The 19,064-nt window shown below is 34.6% G+C and overlaps 2 protein-coding genes across 3 annotated transcripts; both read left to right on the top strand.

The window, feature by feature from the left end:
- The first annotated feature begins 1,110 nt into the window (after nt 1–1,110).
- Nucleotides 1,111–8,334, top strand: LOC102619006 (uncharacterized). 2 transcript variants are annotated; one of them, XM_006476900.4, is made up of 20 exons: nt 1,112–1,395; nt 1,478–1,564; nt 1,658–1,726; nt 1,840–1,972; nt 2,070–2,116; nt 2,216–2,302; nt 3,020–3,081; nt 3,328–3,370; nt 3,473–3,553; nt 4,015–4,131; nt 4,274–4,379; nt 4,584–4,647; nt 4,960–5,002; nt 5,170–5,439; nt 5,528–5,689; nt 6,189–6,329; nt 6,488–6,640; nt 6,803–6,889; nt 7,872–7,940; nt 8,036–8,334. In XM_006476900.4, the coding sequence occupies exons 1-20, from the start codon at nt 1,264–1,266 to the stop codon at nt 8,138–8,140; spliced, it is 2,058 nt and encodes a 685-aa protein (XP_006476963.2). In that variant the 5' UTR covers nt 1,112–1,263; the 3' UTR covers nt 8,141–8,334. The 2 variants fall into 2 exon arrangements, with proteins under 2 accessions (XP_006476964.2, XP_006476963.2); XM_006476901.4 differs by lacking the exon at nt 7,872–7,940 and having other exon boundaries at nt 1,111–1,395; nt 7,961–8,080.
- Nucleotides 8,335–11,050: 2,716 nt separating this feature from the next.
- LOC102609760 (adenine/guanine permease AZG2) lies at nt 11,051–13,211 on the top strand. Its single transcript, XM_025099184.2, has one exon. The coding sequence runs from the start codon at nt 11,324–11,326 to the stop codon at nt 12,959–12,961; it is 1,638 nt and encodes a 545-aa protein (XP_024954952.2). The 5' UTR covers nt 11,051–11,323; the 3' UTR covers nt 12,962–13,211.
- The last annotated feature ends 5,853 nt before the right edge of the window (nt 13,212–19,064 follow it).

Genomic DNA, 19,064 nt, shown 5'->3' with positions numbered 1-19,064 from the left:
ACATCTCAATACTAAATAAATCTTATTTTATATAAAAGCACGGCCCAGTTGGCGCACCAATATCAACCAACATGTAACAACTTCCAGTGTAAAGTTTACGTACAGGGTACGTCACAGAACAAAAAAAAAAATGATTGGAGCCATAATGCCATGCAAGGGCAAATATATTAGAATTTTGCCTCACAGAAAAATGGCTTGCCCGTTGCCACTCAATGCTCTGATCTCCTCAGTTTATTTATTATTATTATTTTTTTTTTTGGGCTTAATCAATGTATTCAAAGAATAATGCTTTTCTGTTTCTGGTTTTGATGCTTCTTACTCTGAAACCTGTATCTTTTCTCGTGGTGTTCTATAACGGGTTTCTGTTTCTGTGTGTTGCCGCCTTTTATATGTTGCTGAGTTTTGAGAAAACCGCGAGGATTGCTCGTTACTTGCTATAACTACTTTTTGTTCTTTCATTTCCGATGCTCAAAAGGCACCCTGCCTGCAGCCATGCCTCCTGCGAGTTTTCCTCGCCGCGGGGATTGGACGAAAGAAAAGCGAAACAAATTAAACAAGGGATAAGGCGGTATTTTTAGTTCTATCATTTTCCTACTCATAAATTTTAATGGGATAATAACATCTGTATTCCTATTGTTTTAATTAACTCCAAGTATTGACATTTTTTTTTCTTTGATATCAAATAAGTCCCTGATGAGAACCCTAGTAACCTTCTTATTTACATAAAATTGAATATTAACCACATTATGTAATTTGATAGTAAAGAGTACTTCGGTCATTTTAGTAGAGATCACATTACGTCATATTAAATATCTTATTTTTATTAATTGTAATTTTGTTACTGAGTTAAGAGGATATTTCAACTATACTTTATTAATTAATTTATTTGATATAAGAGACGCGAATTGTTAAGCGGACGGCGCACCTTTGACACAAGTTGAAAAACAATCTCATAGCTTCAAAAATCATAAAAAATTAGGACATGAATGTCATTTTCCTGGTTTTTTGATAGGATGCAATTATAAAAAAACTGTAGAAACTGTTATTTATCATAAATTAGCCCTTAAAAGTGCTATTTATCATTGACTACCTCTAGTAAGAGCTACTTTTGCGGGAAAAGAAAGAGAGAGAAAAAAAAAGGAAAATAAACCCTTCGAAATGAATTGAAGCTCCCTCTCCTCCGGCGTTGGTTTCTGCTCAGCCTCAGACAGAAAGTGAAGCAATCCACTTCGGCTTGCGAAGAAGTGACCGAAAGGTGATAAAATGGGGAAGAAAAACAAGAAAGCAGGGAAAGGCAAGGAAAAAACAGAGAGAAAAACAGCCAAGGCTGAGGAAAAAAGAGCTCGTAGAGAGACCAAAAAAATCTCTCCTGAAGATGACATTGATGCCATTCTGGTAACTTCAAAATCAATTTAATTTTTTTTTATTTATAAAAATATCAAATGATTTAATTTCTCATTGACTTGAATTTTCGCAGCTGAGTATTCAAAAGGAGGAAGCTAAGAAGAAAGAGGTCCATGTTGAGGATAATGTCCCGGCGCCGTCTCCTCGGTCTAACTGTTCGGTAGTGCAGTTACATTACATTTACTCGTTGTCGTTAGATTTTTTTCCCCCCAACTTCAGTTTTCTAAAAAGAATGTGTTGAATAACTTTGTAGCTAAACATAAATCCATTGAAAGAGACAGAGTTGATACTTTATGGTGGTGAATTCTACAATGGTAACAAGGTCAGTGTTTTGACTTTTGATAGGATTTAAAATAAGGCTGTACAGTTATTTGAAGTAAGTAGATGTTGCTATTTGTTCTTGCAAGTAATTATGGTTAATTTGGTTTGATGCAGACGTATGTATATGGTGATCTTTATCGGTATGATGTGGAGAAGCAGGAATGGAAGGTGATTTCCAGCCCCAATAGTCCACCTCCTCGCAGTGCTCATCAGGCAGTTTCTTGGAAGAATTATCTGTATATCTTTGGTAGAGTTGATGAAACTTTGGCTCAATTTGTACATGCAGTAGTGCATGGTCTTACTTATTTGTATTAGCTGTATAACTGCATTTTGTTTGTTGTTAGGTGGTGAATTTACATCCCCAAATCAAGAACGGTTCCACCACTACAAGGTGAAACTTTCGTCATCATGTTTCTGCTTTAGCTTTATATGTCAAATTTTAATTTTAATTCCTTATGTCTTATGTTGCCTTCAACTTTGGGGTTTATAGGACTTTTGGATGTTGGACCTGAAGACTAATCAGTGGGAACAACTGAATCTGAAAGGGTGTCCTAGTCCTCGATCAGGTCATCGAATGGTATTTCCAGGTTTCTTTATATTAGAATGTTCATTATTATTAGTAAGGATGTCAACTTTACATATTCCAAATGTAATGGCGGTCAAATTTTGGTCTTAATGCTTGTACGCATTTCTTCTTGAGATAAAAAATACTCTATAAAGAAGATCCTACACATTGTGTTTGTGGATCATCTTGGTCAATATCAATATAACTTGTTTTATGTACTATTGAGGTAACATAGGATTAAAGATAGAGAAGTACTACTTAAATCACATACTGATCATCTGGCCAGGTTGGTGTAAATTTGAATCACCTCGATTTCATGCTTCCAGCATCAAGAAACATGTAAACTATTGATAAGTATAAGCTACTCTGCTGAGTGTGCAAATCCCAGTAGGCAAATGTGTAAGGAATCTAGTTTAATTTTCATCCAAAATTGATGAATGATAAATCTTTTATCTTGAGCTTATTTCACAAAAAAATGTTTATAATTTTCTGTTAGAGCTGTTATTTGTATAACCTGGTTTTGAATAAAATGTTAAAGATCCCAAAACTCTAGTTTACTTGTACCTTCATTGACACATAAATAAAGGCCATCAGATCAGGCTCAATCTCTACATAAAGTCCTAAAATTCATAAGACTCCAGCCTTTGTCTTAGTTCACTTCTTTTTTCCCTTTCCCCCCCCCCCCCCTTTTTTTTTTTAGTTTATTTAATCTTTCTTGTTATGTTACAGGTTTTATACAAGCACAAGATTATTGTTTTTGGTGGCTTCTATGACACTCTTAGAGAAGTAAGGTTGTTTGACGGGTCTCCATAAGATTCTATGACAGCTCTGTACTTGTTAACTCATCTCTTCGTGTCAGTTTTTCTATGCCTGTTTGAATGTTAAAGGCTGTGTCCCTGGCCATTGGGGACACATTAGTGTAACATTTTGTTTCTTTCATCAATAGTGTTGGTGAGCTTTGAATGTTCATTTATTATGAATTTTTATCTTCAATTATGTCATTCTGTGGCAATTAATTCTTTTGTTTCCTTGCTCAGGTATTATAATGATTTGTATGTCTTTGACCTAGATCAGTTCAAGGTGAATATATTAAAACTTATTGATGGGGTCTCTATCATGACTTTACCATCTTTTCATGTTCTACCACAAGCTTAGCTAAAATAATTTGATTTTGCATTGTAGTGGCAAGAAATAAAGCCCAGGCTTGGATCCATGTGGCCAAGTCCTCGAAGTGGCTTTCAGTTTTTTGTTTATCAGGATGAGGTAAGTAAGAAAAATATGCCTCATTAGGATCATTGTGTAGCTGTTTGTGCTTAAGTTTATGTGGTTATAACAAAACATATTTCTTTGTTATTATTTTATCTACTAAATGCTTGCCTAAGATGTGCTGCAACACCGACTAGATTTGATGCCAATTTGACTATCAAATTGCTCTCGTTCAGAGGAATGAACTGTATTTTTATCTCAAAAAGAATTTCTCATGTTTTGCAACTTGCCGCAAACACAATGCTGGCATTGAATGGGCTTTTTGCTTGTGCTAACAATTTGCAATGTTGTAAAAGAGAAGCAAAATAAATTGACTGCATTCTCACCTAGTTTATTTCATACGATGAATCTATTTGTATAATATTATCATTATAATTTCTCATAATGTTAATAGTCCTTTGAGCCAGTTTTAAGAAATACAAATTCATATACTTTTACAAGTTCCTTCAATATTGTAGGTTTTTCTATATGGTGGCTATTCAAAAGAAGTTTCTACTGATAAGAACCAATCTGAGAAAGGAATCATTCATTCAGATTTGTGGTCTCTTGATCCTAGGACATGGGAATGGAGCAAGGTTGGTATTTAGATTTTCAAGTTAATAACTTTATTCTGCTTACATTTCATAAAATAGTTTTCCTGTTTTAGCTTATGGTTTTATCAGATTTCTTTTACTACGGATATGCTTCACTGTCCATATTGCATGTTCTTCACAATAGGTCAAGAAAATTGGGATGCCTCCTGGCCCTCGTGCTGGGTTTTCAATGTGTGTTCATAAGAAGCGTGCTTTGCTATTTGGGGGTGTGGTCGATATGGAAATGAAAGGTTAGTTTTCTGTGTGGTTCTGGTTGCTACTATTTTCAAGTTCAGGTTTTGATTTTAGCTTATTCCTCACCACTTTGTTTAAATTGTCTTTAGTGTTTTATTAATCATTTGGTGAGCTTAACGTTTACCAACTCTTTGATTTGGATTTTTGTTTTTCAACGAGCTTCTCCATATTTGTGCTTGTGACCTAATTAATCTGTGCAGGTGATGTAATTATGAGCTTATTCTTGAATGAACTTTATGGTTTCCAATTAGACAATCATCGTTGGTAAGTACTACTCCCTCTATTCCATTCTTCTTACAAAACAGTTTAGGTAATTTGTGTTCCTGTTAATGACTCTAGGCCGAAATTTACTACAAAATTAATGGGCACTTTGGGCTGTGGGACAAGTTCTTGTTCATTTATAAAAACTTCACAATTTTAGAGGAATATTAGGTTTGCAAAGAATGGGTTTTGTATTCCTAAAATGTAGTCCCTGTTATGATACTTTATAACACGGTCCATGTAAGTTTTAGTTCGAGTATCATAAGCAAAATTTTGAAGTGTCATTTTGTAATTTTTGTGACTTTTGGATTATAGGTACCCATTGGAGTTGAGGAAGGAGAAGTCAACAAAAGACAAGGTATAGTCATGGATATACCTTTTACCTAGGTGTTTGCGGTTAACATTCCTCCCAAAAAGCATCCTTTTTCAGTTTTTGTTTCACCAGACAATTCTCTTTTATAATTAAAATTGTAACCTCGTCCATAAAGGTTCATTTATGTTAGCTTTTTTTATTTGGTTTTGCAGTTAAAGAAGAGTTCTGAGCAAAAACCTAATTCTTCAGCTCTTCATGAAAAATTAAACCCAATTGAAGCAGAAGAGTTTGATGCAAATGAAAAAGATGAAAATGCAGAGTATTATGAAGAAGCAGATGAAATGGAAAGCAACATTGACAATCTGTCGGAGTGTGTGCCAAACAGTGTGATTGTTGATGATGGTGTGTTGGCGGCAAAATCTGGTGGAAAGCCTTATGAATCCAAGAAGAAATCTGATATGCAAAAATCTCTATTACCAGAGGTTAGTTGGTGCCATATTGAAATTATTGTTGTTTTTCTATACATTGATTTTCCCAATCATTGATTTATGAATCACTGTAAACTTTTAGATTGTGAAACCTTGTGGAAGAATAAATTCCTGCATGGTTGTTGGGAAAGATACATTATACATATACGGGGGAATGATGGAGATAAATGATCAAGAAATTACGCTCGATGATTTGTATTCTCTGAATCTCAGTAAACTTGACGAATGGAAGTGCATCATTCCGGTTGGTCACATTACTTCCCTACTTAAAATCTCCGTAACATCTCATTGCTTGTGAATATTTACACTATTTTCTATTTATGACTCCTTTTCTTTGTAGAAAGTTATTTGTATTTTTGTATCCGGTTTTCACTCAGAACTAGGTGCTGAAGTTTTAGTGTTCTAAACCTAGCTAGATTATTGTTTAAATACCAGAGTTTGGCATTGAGGTCAGTTTGTTTTTACATGACACCTTGATGGCACCTGCTTGCATAGTTGAAAGTTTTTGCATAGCTCCAAAGGCAAAGCATAAATAAACATATCTGATTAATAATCTCCTGGACAGATTTACCCTGTATATATTAGGTGAAAGGTGAATCTTGTGAAGTTAAATGGAACTTTTCTTTTCTTCATTGTGTGAAGCATTGTAATTGAACTATTTTTTTTGTCTCCCTCTGAGTCCCTATAAGGGCTCTGGAGTCTGATCTGCTTCCGCCTGAACTGTTCTTTACTTTTTTGCCCAGGCATCAGAATCTGAGTGGGTGGAAGCATCGGAGGGTGAAGATGAGGATGACGATGAAGATGATAGTGAAGATGAGGGCAATGGTGGTAGCAGTAGTGATGAAACCGGTGATGATGACGACGACGATGAGGAGGATGCAGAGGTCCCTCTTCTTGCTTTCTTGTTTCAGCTTAAATATATGTAGGATGGGGTTGGGGGTTGGGGAAACAGTTACAGATGCTGAGCTTGTATTTTGTATTTAATATTGTTATGGACCTTTGCCCATTTTTGACTTTTATCTTCATCATCTTGTGTCTGTAGGCTAGGGATGGTGATGCTGGTTCACTTCAAATGGGAGATGCTGTTGCTATAATAAAGGGTGAGGGCAAGAATGTTCGAAGGAAAGAGAAACGGGCCAGGATAGAGCAGATTAGAGCCAATCTTGGCCTTTCAGATTCCCAGAGAACCCCAATGGTACTTTTACATTTCTCCTAAGATATGTGCATCAAGATTAGCTTCTTTTGATGATTTACTTGCATTGTCAATCGCAGCATCAGGCTTCCATGAAGTTTTTTAATTTGCTCCATCACTTTGCCTGTTCGCCAACTGATTGTTTGTGCATATTTCTTTGTGAAGCCAGGAGAATCCTTGAAAGACTTCTACAGACGCACAAGTATGTACTGGCAAATGGCGGCCCATGAACATACTCAACACACTGGAAAGGTCTGTTTTCACTTTTCATTCTTGACTTTTTCTGAAACAAAATTATGAACACGATCAGATCTTTTAATCAATTATACAGTAGATTTCCTATCTGCCTGAAAGGACTGAATGTGATCTTGATTCTGGCTTACATCCAATTGAGATACATTAGACTTCCTGCTTCTATTGTGGTTCACTTGAGCATGTTTCAGTTAAGACTTGGAGTTACATTCAGATATTAAATTAAAAACAATGCATCCAATGTTTTCTTTCACACTGATTCACTGAGTGCTCCCAGGTTTCAACTTCTGCAGCATTTGCCTCTCAATCATCATGCTCAACTCGTATTATGTACTCTGAATCCTCTTCTTTTTTTTTTGCGTTCTTAACCTAGAGATATGGGAATAAAAGCAATTTCCATTGAAGGAGTATCTTCATCCCCATGTTTTATCACTTTGTGCACTAATTGCAACTTTATTGGGGAGGGGTTGCTTGGAAAAGAAGACTGCATTATCTAAACATTTTTCAAGCAAACCCTCCCCAATAAAGTTCCAATTAGAGCATTATCTAAACATTTTTGCATTTGTAATGATTTCAATTTTTCTATGACAACCTGAAGAATTAATCCATCACCCAAAGAGGCCATGTATGCTAATTAGAGTGTTGGTTCACCTTCACCATGGGGTTTATAGTTCATAAACCAGCATAAATAGGCTGTATATGCTTACCGAACTTTGCCATTTTGGCATACTTATACAAGAATATCGGTTCAGGTTCACCATGCTAACCATGTTAGCCAGGATGATTTAACACCGTAGTAAAGATCTAAAATGGCCTGCAGGTCATAAGGATTGCAAGAACCTCCTGAGAAACAGGGGTAAAGAAAAAAGAGTAATCATGTTGTTGAAATGAGAACAAAATTCCTTCAATATCTTGAGCTTCTCTTTTCCCTCTGTCTCCATAATATGAATGATTAGATCACGATGTAGTATTGGCATTGCAGGAGCTTCGTAAAGATGGCTTTGATCTTGCTGAAGCTCGGTACAGGGAGCTTAAACCAATTCTTGATGAGGTAAGTTCTTTACCATGCAGGTTATTTGGTTCATGGAAGGCTGCTTCCAATCCTCGCGTAACTGGAATCATTTTTGTTAATTTATCATTCTGCAGTTGGCCATATTAGAGGCAGAGCAGAAGGCTGAAGAGGCAGAAGGGCCTGAAACTACTTCGAGAAAGAGAGGCAAGAAGAAAAATAAAAATTTAGCCATAAAATAGTTCAAAGCTCTCATTTCCTTAAGCTATTAAATTGAATTATGTATAATATTTTTGTTGGTTTTAATTGTAATATTAAACCTCTAGCTTGCAATCACGCTCATTTCTGCACGAGTGCATACCCGCGCACACATGCCTGATTTGCTGCACTGAGAATTTTGCATGAGGATTATAATAGATATTGTTTTATGGTTTCATATCTTTAATTGCAAGTGCCGTTACGTTTTAAAAATTAGATGTAAATCTACAAACAAGTTAACCAATGCCTGAAAAATTGGGGAAAAAATAGCAAGTGAATCGACTTATCATTATTTGGTGGTGACTGGTGAATGGCTTTAGTGGCTAAATCGTTATCTTATCCGCGTGACTTTTGGTATCATGTGCTGATAAGTTTGCGCAAACAGAGTGAAATGAAATTGTTTCCAGACCAGTTTCCCACTTTGCTTATTCCGTAATTATATTCTTCTTGATGATAATTGTGTGACTAATACTTCAAGTTGCTTCAAATTCCTTGTGCTTTGTCAAAGCCAGGACCATGAGAGCTGGAAGAGCTGAATCTGAAATGACAGATTGTTCGCCAATAACTGATTCTTTGGAAAAGCTTGATGCCACTGCTTCAAGTTGCTTGTTGCCTTGCATATACATAATAACGAAATGCTAATCCTTGTAAGATGAGGTTGTCATTTGCCCTTTGCTGACACGAAAGACAGGTCGTTTATTCTTGAAAAGATCAGCGTGTATCTTATTAAGCCATTCAAGTGACTATTACTTTGAAGGATCATTGAAGTGATTTTTCTTTATTGTATTTCACTTAGATTTTGATTTCAAACATTTTAAAGTGAACATAAATTTAATTCCACCTTATCTCAAACATCATTTGCAAACTTTTATTTTGATTTTGACTTAGATTTTGATTGTATAGGGCTATGGGAAGTACTGAAAGTAATAGTAATGCACGGTAACAAATTAGGAGTCAATTCATGATCAATCATAGAAATTTTTTGGTGGGTGAAAAATCAGCCCGAAAAGAGAAACCAATCAATTAATTAATATGCCTAAGTATGAAGACTGAGATCTTGACCAGTGACCATAATCTCACCTAGAGCAATGGGTGAAATGATGGATAAAAACACAAAAATAAGACCATTAAAAGAAGAGTCTCTGTAGCTTGCTGGTCATGCCCGGCCCCTAAGTAATGCCAAAACCTAACACTTAACACTAATGCAACACTTATTTCCAGTTTTTTTTTTTTTTTTAATTTTATTTGCTTTCCGCTTTTCACTTCCATTGTCTCTGAAAAGATGAACCCACCGCACCTTCAAGTTTCAGCATGCACTAAAATAGTACCTCTATTTCGCGCATGCTTTAAAAAGATCCTAAAAAGTTATTCAACTACGCATAAGATAATATGTTCATAAATTTTGATGCGTAGCAAATTTTTAATCAAGTAGATGCTATAAGAAGCAACTGGAGGCCGGCACCTTTGTAAACTTAAGCGAATCAAAAAGCATGGGCATGCGTTTCTCCATGGCTTGTCTCCTTTTCATTTACTTAACCCCAGTAAAATAAAATGGAAAAAGAAAACTTTTCTTTCCGGTAAAAATTGGAGAGATTGGAGATGGAATATTGCAAGTAACGAGGAAGAAAGCAAGTCTTTGAACAAATCAAAATGCATGTGCTCACAATTTTTCTGGTAGGCTTAAATGTTTAATTTATTTAATCTCCTTTCTGGTTTATTCATTTTATGTTTTAATTTTTGTGCACGTTAATAATCATTACTCTGAGTGCTTTCGTGTCATTTAGTGTCGGGGCATATAGCAATGGGCATAATTCAACTATGAATTGTCAAACAAAGCTAGTGAATAGTGATAAGTTTTTTTATCTTCAAATAGTATCTAATGGGGCAGCAAAATTTAATAGAATCATTTGTATGGTGAGCTGTACCAAGAAAAATAATGTTGGATCGTCCAAAGATTTTGATTTTGGAATTTTCGAGCTACTTGTCTTAACAAACAATTTCATGCGAAATCTAAGGGAATTAATTAATAGAAACTAGTTAGTCTAAATTATGCTTCTTTCGCTTTTTAATTTTCTCACACTAAACGTCCAAATATTTGGATCCTGCTGAATCCAATTTACTAGTTTGTGAGAGTACAAAACACTCATGAATTCATGATCATGGTCATGCGTCAAAGGTTCCAAATCTCAAAATTTTGACAATGATGTGTTGCCAAACCCTGAAATAAATGCTCAATATATGGGTGCGTTGCAAACTCATTAAACTATTCCTCTGTACTTAAACCAACTCTAGTGGCATTATTAATTCTTCACAATACATTTAAGGGAAAACAACACTCAAGATGCTCAAAGTTAATACTCAACAATCAACATTGTTAAAATGCCTTGACGCCTGAGAAATTAATAATTAAGAACTTTTTATTTATTATTTTTCTCTGTGAGTTCTCTGAAAATCAACCAAAACTTAAGCTTTGATCTTTAAGTTGATGTATACACATTTGGTTGAACCATTATAAACACTAAATATGTTTTTTCTTTTTAAATTCTTTTTAGTTTTCACTTTGGTGGTTTTGTGGGATCTTTGATTGAATTGGGTCCTTGTGATTCTTGTTTGCTAATTACAATATTTAGACTTAGGTCTCGGAGTAATTGGATTGGACCAATTTAATGACTTTTGTGATGTGATAATCAACTATCAACTAAAGTCACTAATAGTATCCGGACACAAAATTACTAGGTAGATTAAAATTATCACACAAATAGTTATTGCAGTAAAGCAATAGTTCTGTCATTTCCACTGCTACGGCCCACTAAATTAACTAAATAAACAAGCCTTCACTATCGCAGGATACAAGTCTAATAGTCAAATCGAATCTTATTGATGCACCATTCTTGGCAATTACTGTTTATTGAATAAAATTTATGCTGTGTATGAATAAACTATATGGCAGAGCCAGGCATGAATTGCCCTTATATAGCTAAACATTTAATAGCATGCCTTACTCTTACGTCTCAGCCAAACCAACCCATTAATATTCAGTCAAAAGCGCTCCCATTTTCTGCTTCTGCTTCCATCTAAAACCCTCAACATTTAAGATTCCTTGTCCTTTCATTATCCGTTAATCCTTATATATATATATATATATATACATATAAATAACTTTCACTATGGGTGGAGGTGAGCTTTGTTCAAAAATGGGTACTGGGTTATTCAAAAAATTGTCGAAGTCATGGACAAAGATGGAGAAGGGTCTAAATGAAGCAGTTTCAAAGAGCTTTATTGGAAAGCACTTCAAGTTGGAAGCCAGAAAAAGTTGCTTCACTAAAGAGCTACGAGCCGGTACCGCCACCTTTTTAACTATGGCGTATATCATCACCGTTAATGCCACAATCATCGCCGACTCAGGAGGGACGTGCTCCGTCGCTGACTGTTCAGTTCCGATGAACCAGACGGCCAGCCCTGACTGCACGTTGAAGCCTAATGTTGGCTACGAAAACTGTCTTGCAAAAACAAGAAGTGACCTCATTGTTGCCACTGTTTTATCAGCAATGATAGGGTCATTTGCCATGGGAATCTTAGCCAACTTGCCTCTGGGCTTGGCTCCTGGCATGGGCGCAAATGCTTACTTGGCCTATAACTTGGTGGGATTTCACGGATCTGGTTCCATTTCCTATCAAACGGCAATGGCAGTTGTGCTAGTTGAAGGCTGTGCGTTTCTCGCAATATCTGCTTTCGGGCTAAGGGCACAGCTTGCCAGGCTTATTCCCCAGCCAGTGAGGCTTGCTTGTGCTGCGGGAATTGGGCTGTTTATAGCTTTTGTTGGGCTGCAGCTTCATCAGGGAGTGGGCCTTGTTGGGCCTGACCCATCAACACTATTGACTATCACTGCTTGTGCTGATAATGACCCAATTACCGGTGCCTGCATTGGTGGAAAAATGAGGAGCCCAACTTTTTGGCTAGGCTTAGCGGGCTTCTTAATCACTTGTTATGGATTAATGAAGGAGATTAAGGGTAGCATGATCTATGGCATTCTCTTTGTCACATTGATTTCGTGGATTAGAGGCACAGCGGTTACATATTTTCCTCATTCTCCACAAGGTGATGCAAATTACAACTACTTTCAAAAGATAGTAGATTTTCATAAAATTCAGTCCACGGCCGGGGTAATTAGCTTCACTAACTTCAACCACAGTGAAGTTTGGGTGGCATTAGCCACTTTGTTATACGTTGATGTCCTTGCCACCACGGGCACGCTGTACACCATGGCAGAAATTGGCGGTTTCGTTAATGAACAGGGCAAATTTGAAGGGGAGTACATCGCTTATATGGTTGATGCAAGCTCTACAATTGTGGGATCAGCATTAGGAGTTTCACCAATTGCAACGTACGTGGAATCATCCGCGGGGATCAGGGAAGGCGGCCGGACCGGATTAACGGCCGTGATTGTTGGGTTATACTTCTTTATATCATTGTTTTTCACTCCTTTATTAACTAGTGTTCCTCCGTGGGCAGTTGGCCCTTCATTGGTGATGGTTGGAGTGATGATGATGAAAGTTGTGAAGGACATAGACTGGGGGAGCATAAAACACGCAGCGCCGGCTTTTGTGACAATTCTTCTCATGCCACTCACTTATTCTATCGCATATGGTATCATTGGTGGCATTGGGCTTTATATTGCCCTTAGTTTGTACGATTGTGTTGTGGGCTTGGTGAGATGCTTTCTGAAACTTAGAAGAATGGTTGCTAAAGAACAAAATCAAGTATCTGCCGCCGCTGGTGTAGATCCAAGCATTGAGCTCATTTGAATGTCTTGGTTTTGTTTTTGGTTCTCAAAAAGTGTTTTAGAGCCCCAATTTTGTGCAATGTTTTGTGTTTCAGGCTTTCAGCTAGTAGGCAATGTTGCATGGTTTCTCTGTACAAGCTAAAGGTGGTCAATAGAACTTGCAGGCTAGTTTCGTGGATATTTTATTTGCAAGTTAACCAATGTTGATAAAATGAATCTAAAATAATTGTAATTGCCAGAAAAAAAATGTTAATTTTAAGAGATGTGGAGCTTCTTCCCCGTTGAAATTCAGTGAGATTCTACTCTAATCAAATGAAATTTGGAAAACTTGAAGGTGTATGCACTTTTTTATTTTTTAAATTATACAATAATTCTATTTGTATTACTATCCGAGTCATACAAATAGTATAACCCAAAGTCTACTGAAAATAGTTCGTAGAAACTGCATAAATAAGTGTATTTTTAAAAAAAAAAGATGAACTGCGACTCAATCCCTCCAATCGATGAGTCTCTTTAAAGTGGCGTATTTTCTTCTTTAATCACGTGTGAGATATAAGAAGTTATGTATATTTTTTTGGTTTGAGCAGTGAGAATGTTTTTCACTTGGTGTTTTCCATTGTTTAGAAATAAAAATTAAAAAAACGTCTTTGGTTAGCCTGTTTTAATTTGAGAAGTCGTGTCTGTAATATTATTCATCTATTTTTTTTTTTTTAATATTATTCATTTTGAAAGTTTAAGTGTTACACTTCAAATCCAGCCAATTGGCTCATGTTTCACTGGCGCCATGCACTTAAGTTTCCTTGAGTGTGCTGGGACTCAATTCTCCTTTCAATAAAATTGGGTAGGAGTATGTTGGTTAAACAATTCATTCTTTATTATGGGAAATAACTTGACATCCACGCAGAGAACTTAATATTGATTTTGGGTGAAAAAAATTAGGGAAAAAGTTCGGTCACTATTTTGGGTAATAACGAGGAATCTGCAACAAAGAATTTAATATTGTTTTTGTGTGGAAAAATTAGGTTATTGTCCTGAGTATGGTGCTTAGCAGGTGAAGGAAATTGTGTGGTTGTAAATTGTACTCCGAGCTTATAAATAGGCTAATTGATCGTAATGGAAATTAATCCCCAAAAATTAGCAATCTAAGAGAGTGAATAAAGAAAAGAATTTGAGAGTTTTTTTTTTTTAAAAAAAAAAAATCAAAACTCCTGAGTGAAATTCATGTGAGGTGTGAGTGTTTTCTATAAACACTGTAAACTATTCTTCCCTTAGTAAAAGATTTATAGTAGCTTCAGAGATGTAGGCATAATTGACTGAACTCCGCTATCAATTTGTGTGCGTTATTATTATACTTTTGTTTTGCTTTCTTGAAAATTTGGTTTTAGGGAAATCTTACGTTTAATGATATCCTAACAGAGTATAATCGTCTCCCCGTAATTTGAGGTAGAACATATATCCTAATATCAATAAAGTGTTGATTGTAATATATCACTATATATATAAAAGAAAAGATTTTATTCTATAGTCTACCTAAATACTTAGTATGCACATAAATGTTTAAATTTATTAATTTGAAAACTAACATATTGTATAGATAGCTTACACTAAGCGTAAATAATACTTTCAATTATTTATTTTGGAGCAAATATTCAAAATATGAAATTAAATTACCAAACATATATTTGAAAAAAAAAACTCTACACAAAATATTAATGCCCGATTTGATTTATTTTTAATAAAAAGTTGTGCGTGCATTTTGTTGACATTAGGGTTTGTATGTGAAGGAAGTTATAGGGAGTTCAAGAAACCATACCTTTTTTCCAAGAAGCTTAAGCAACGAAATATTTGAGTGTTGGATCACGCCAATGGTCGGAAAGAGATCGCAAGAGGAAATCCTTCTCTGATCACAGTATAGATACCCTTTTTAATGAATTGTTCAATGTTATTTCTTCATAAATCAAGAAGAACATGAGAAGCAGCAACATTATTTTTCTTTTACTATGTATATATTAATTGTGCTAAGGTTTCTCAATTTATTCATCTTAGTTGATTTTTTAAATCTAAATCAAATTTGAGCACTATTTTCTTACTTTCATATCAAATCTTTCAATTATATCACACAGACCTTTTTTTTTTCTTTTTTAATTGTTTTTAAATTTTGCATAATATTTTGTATATCAAAATTGAAGTCAATACTTCTTCTTTCAAAAAAAAAAAAAAATTACTTTTACTAAATCAACTGAGTGAATACTGACCTAATTTAAAAGAGAAATAAACTTTTTCAAATACAAATATCACCACTAACTAGAACTATTTTAACTAAAGCACAATCAACTGCATTACAATCTCTTAGAATATGCTGAATTTTGAACGTGTTGTCTCTCATTTGCATCTCGTTTTGAATATAAGTAATGGTCCAAAAAATTTCAATTCTACAACTCTTTTTGTGTAAAATAAAATCATACCTCATTTTTACAATCAATTTATATAATTAGAGGAATCAATTATGTATCTTCTGGAACATGAATGCCTAAATTAACAGATGCTGTTTCTACCCGTTCTATGTTCCACGAAAAGTCATTTGTTGAACATTGCAGTGATTACACTTCCATCTTTATCTCAAATTTCGAGCCCTATTTGATGTTTATCTCTATTAACTACTTCATCTACATTCATTTTGAAATGTCTTTGAGAAGGAGGAATCCAGCTTGATCTTCTCTCTGATATTGTTCTTGCTGCTGATCTCACTTTAGACATTTTTACTTTAGCATATTTCTCAAACACAGCTTTGGCGTTAGCTGCAGAGATCTGGGAATCATGCATTTTATTCTAAAAAAAAAAAAGAACTCTTGCATACCATGTTGTCCAATATAACGCAATTATCAATCTAAGCTCCTCTTTACCTCCTCTTCTTATCATATCTTTATCATACCTAACAAATCTTGATTAACAAGTAACTGCACTTCTTCAATAAAAGGATTTAACTTCCACATTTGTTTTGTTACTTTATAGTCCAATACAGCATGAGTAGTGTTTTCAGCATTCATTTTACACTTAGATATATTGGATCCTGCAAAACTTTCTTTTCCATAAGTTTTTCTGCTGTTAGAAGCATATTATTTGTAGCTCTTCACATGAAAATCTTGATTTTCTCAAGAGAGCAAATCACACTCCACTGACAAAGAACGTTACTAGAGCAAGTAGGGAAATCAGGGTTTTTGATTCTCAAAGCTACTTGATAACCACTCTTTACTGAATATTGACCCTTCTTATCATAATGCCACAAGATTTGGTTTGGGTTTGGACTTTGGACTAGTTGGAAGTAGGATTCCCTGCATCTTTAGGATTAAAATGCTGGTGAATCAGAGTCTCTTTCCACTGTTGATTGTCATTAATGAAATCTACCACTGTTTACTAAATATTTAAAGTTGGGGCTGAAATAGGTTTCAAAGTCTATAGTCTGTGGATCCAATGGCTTTTATGCACTTTATCACCTGATCCAATTCTCCATCTCATCTCCTCATGAATGACTTGTCTCCCGTGGAGTATGCTCCGCCAGATAAATGATGGTTTGGTTAATTGGTTCCCAATTGAGGCTGTAAAAAGTTAGCATTTTGAAGTATCTTGCTTGTAATATTCTTCTCATCAAAGACTCCTTTTTCTTTTTTAATTTTAAACTAATAATTTCGAAAGAATGACGATATTTGGTAATATTTTCACTTGCTATCTTGTTAAAATTTGCATAAAAACTAACATGAAAATCTCTCCTTTTTCTTTTCTAAAATGAAAGTCTCTCCTCTTTCTTTTTCATCTTTTGTCTGGTGAGATTGAATCATGTTGATTGGTGCTTTATTTTAAATTATTTCATTTTTAGAATTTAATAAATTATTATTATTAAATCTCTCATTTTTTTCTTATGGTGAAATGTACTATTATGGTATGAAATTTGATTTCATTTTTAATCAAAATTATAATAATAAATGATAAAATATATAAATAATATGTACATTGCATTGTGAATTAAAAAAATTAGTTTTAAAAAATTCTTATAAGCACATTTTTAAAGTTTTCCATATTGTCATACAAATAATTAAATGAATTTTTACATTTTTGTATTTTCAAACAAACAACTAAATATATTTCTATTTTTTTTTCATTTTTTAATAGAAACAGACTACTAAATAAATTTTCATTTAAAAAAAATCTCATCAAAAACATTATTTTCCTTTGCAGGCCAAAAGCACCAATTGAAAAACAATTGGTACATTACCGATGAGCTTTTGTCCTAGTAAAAGAATCTTTATTCTCACAGTTTCCACAAAAATATTATGAGGATTAATTGCAGTGCTTCTTTAATTATTTTATAATTGGGTAGATTTAATCTTTTCTCTCATAAAATATGATTGGAGTAGACACTTATGAGTAGAGTATACACTCTTCAAATTTGATTGAAAATACTAGTTGTATATTAATTGTAATGTACTGAAATATCACTAATACTCCAGTATAGAGTATTAAAAAGAAAAAAAAAGGGTTATTTTTCGCCACCCCCCATATGTTTCGACAAATATTACCGTACACCCACTTGTTTCAACAATGATCGCCGCGCACCCATTCCGTTAAGTTCTCCTGTTTAATTTAACGATTGTGACAATTATTTTGGTGAAAGACGATTTTGTCCACAATTTGAATTTCAAATTATTAAATTACAAAAAAAGCATCAATCACTGACAAAGTGCACGTTGAATTGATTTTCGAGTCTGAAACTAAGATGAAGAACCAATTATTAAGACATAAGATGGAAGCAATCAATCTGTACATTATTGACATAAATTACCAAACAAAGCATTACAAAATATTTGATAGTGAATTCTGACTTATCTCGTAGGGGAAGCATGCGGTGTAAATACTCACACCAAGTGCTCAACTTATAGAACGTTGTATGTATCTCTTACTGAACCTCCCTTTTGACTTGAGCTTTCTTTGCCCACTAGAAAAATCTCATCACTCTTTGAGTTAGCTAGTTAATGATCCTTAGTTCTTTTCAATAAATAATCTTACGGTGATGCTATGGGCCTAAAATCAATGTCAGCCTCAATTATTGTCAAATGCAAAGTGCAACTTTGGTTTCATATTTCCTACTAATTACCATATAATCTGCTACCACGCTCTAACAAACACAAACTCACAAACACTTACAAGCTATTATATCAATCAAAGAAGTTTAAGTTTGTGATGAAATATCAGCAATAAAGGGCATTATCAACACCCATTTGTAGACTTTGACTTTTCCAGATGCATATAAGTTATACGATAGCCCTTATCCTTGTTACCCCCTACGCTCAACATCTCGATAACATTAAGAATAATGTATTTTTGGCAAATCGTGAAACTGGGAAGGGTGCAAATGAGCAGAGTTACAAAATGTTTGTTTTTTGCGGACCACACAAATGTGAAGCTTTATGTCAGTTAGTCAAAATCTGAACAATTTCAATATAGGAAACACATAAAACTGAGAAAACCCATGACCAACCCCATCAAATCCCACATAATTATCACTTGCATGCATGTAATCTAACATGTATCGAGTAATTCTCCAACAAAAAAATCCACATGAACAACATTAAAACCTCACCTCAATGTGTGCAGACTGAAGCTGCAAAACCCACTCTATCCCGCTCTCACAACCCAATAAGCTGTGCAATCCTTAAGATTCTTGAAAAACGAACATATGGTAGGTAAGAGATTAAGCAATTGGCGAGAAATTGTCTCCAACACGCAATATTTTCCCTTCATATTGCTTTGATATTTGCTTGTACATATTATGTTTTGCAGAGATGAAACTGTTTTTCTGAAATGACAACACTATTATTTTCCTTGTTCTATTTCTTATGTGCAACAACTTTAACTTAATTTTTTATTTGTTTATAACACAATCTCTATTTTACCCTTGACTTGTTAAATTAAACGGGAGAACTTAACAGAATAGGTGTGCGGCGATCATTGTTGAAACAAGTGGGTGCACGGTAATATTTGTCGAAACATATGGGGGTGGCAAAAAATAACCCAAAGAAAAAAGAAAAACAATTGGCACGTAACAAAAATCGTAAACATGTGACAAATGT

The sequence above is a fragment of the Citrus sinensis genome, chromosome 3 (assembly GCF_022201045.2).
Source record: "Citrus sinensis cultivar Valencia sweet orange chromosome 3, DVS_A1.0, whole genome shotgun sequence".
Taxonomy (NCBI): domain Eukaryota; kingdom Viridiplantae; phylum Streptophyta; class Magnoliopsida; order Sapindales; family Rutaceae; genus Citrus; species Citrus sinensis.
This window is presented reverse-complemented; position numbering and strand designations above follow the sequence as displayed.

Coding starts and splice junctions, on each gene's coding strand:
- LOC102609760 (XM_025099184.2), top strand. CDS start 11,324: ATGGGTGGAGGTGAGCTTTGTTCAAAAATGGGTACTGGGTTATTCAAA.
- LOC102619006 (XM_006476900.4), top strand. CDS start 1,264: ATGGGGAAGAAAAACAAGAAAGCAGGGAAAGGCAAGGAAAAAACAGAG. Junction 2,117..2,215: donor AACGGTTCCACCACTACAAG/GTGAAACTTTCG, acceptor TGGGGTTTATAG/GACTTTTGGATGTTGGACCT. Junction 5,690..6,188: donor AATGGAAGTGCATCATTCCG/GTTGGTCACATT, acceptor TTTTTTGCCCAG/GCATCAGAATCTGAGTGGGT.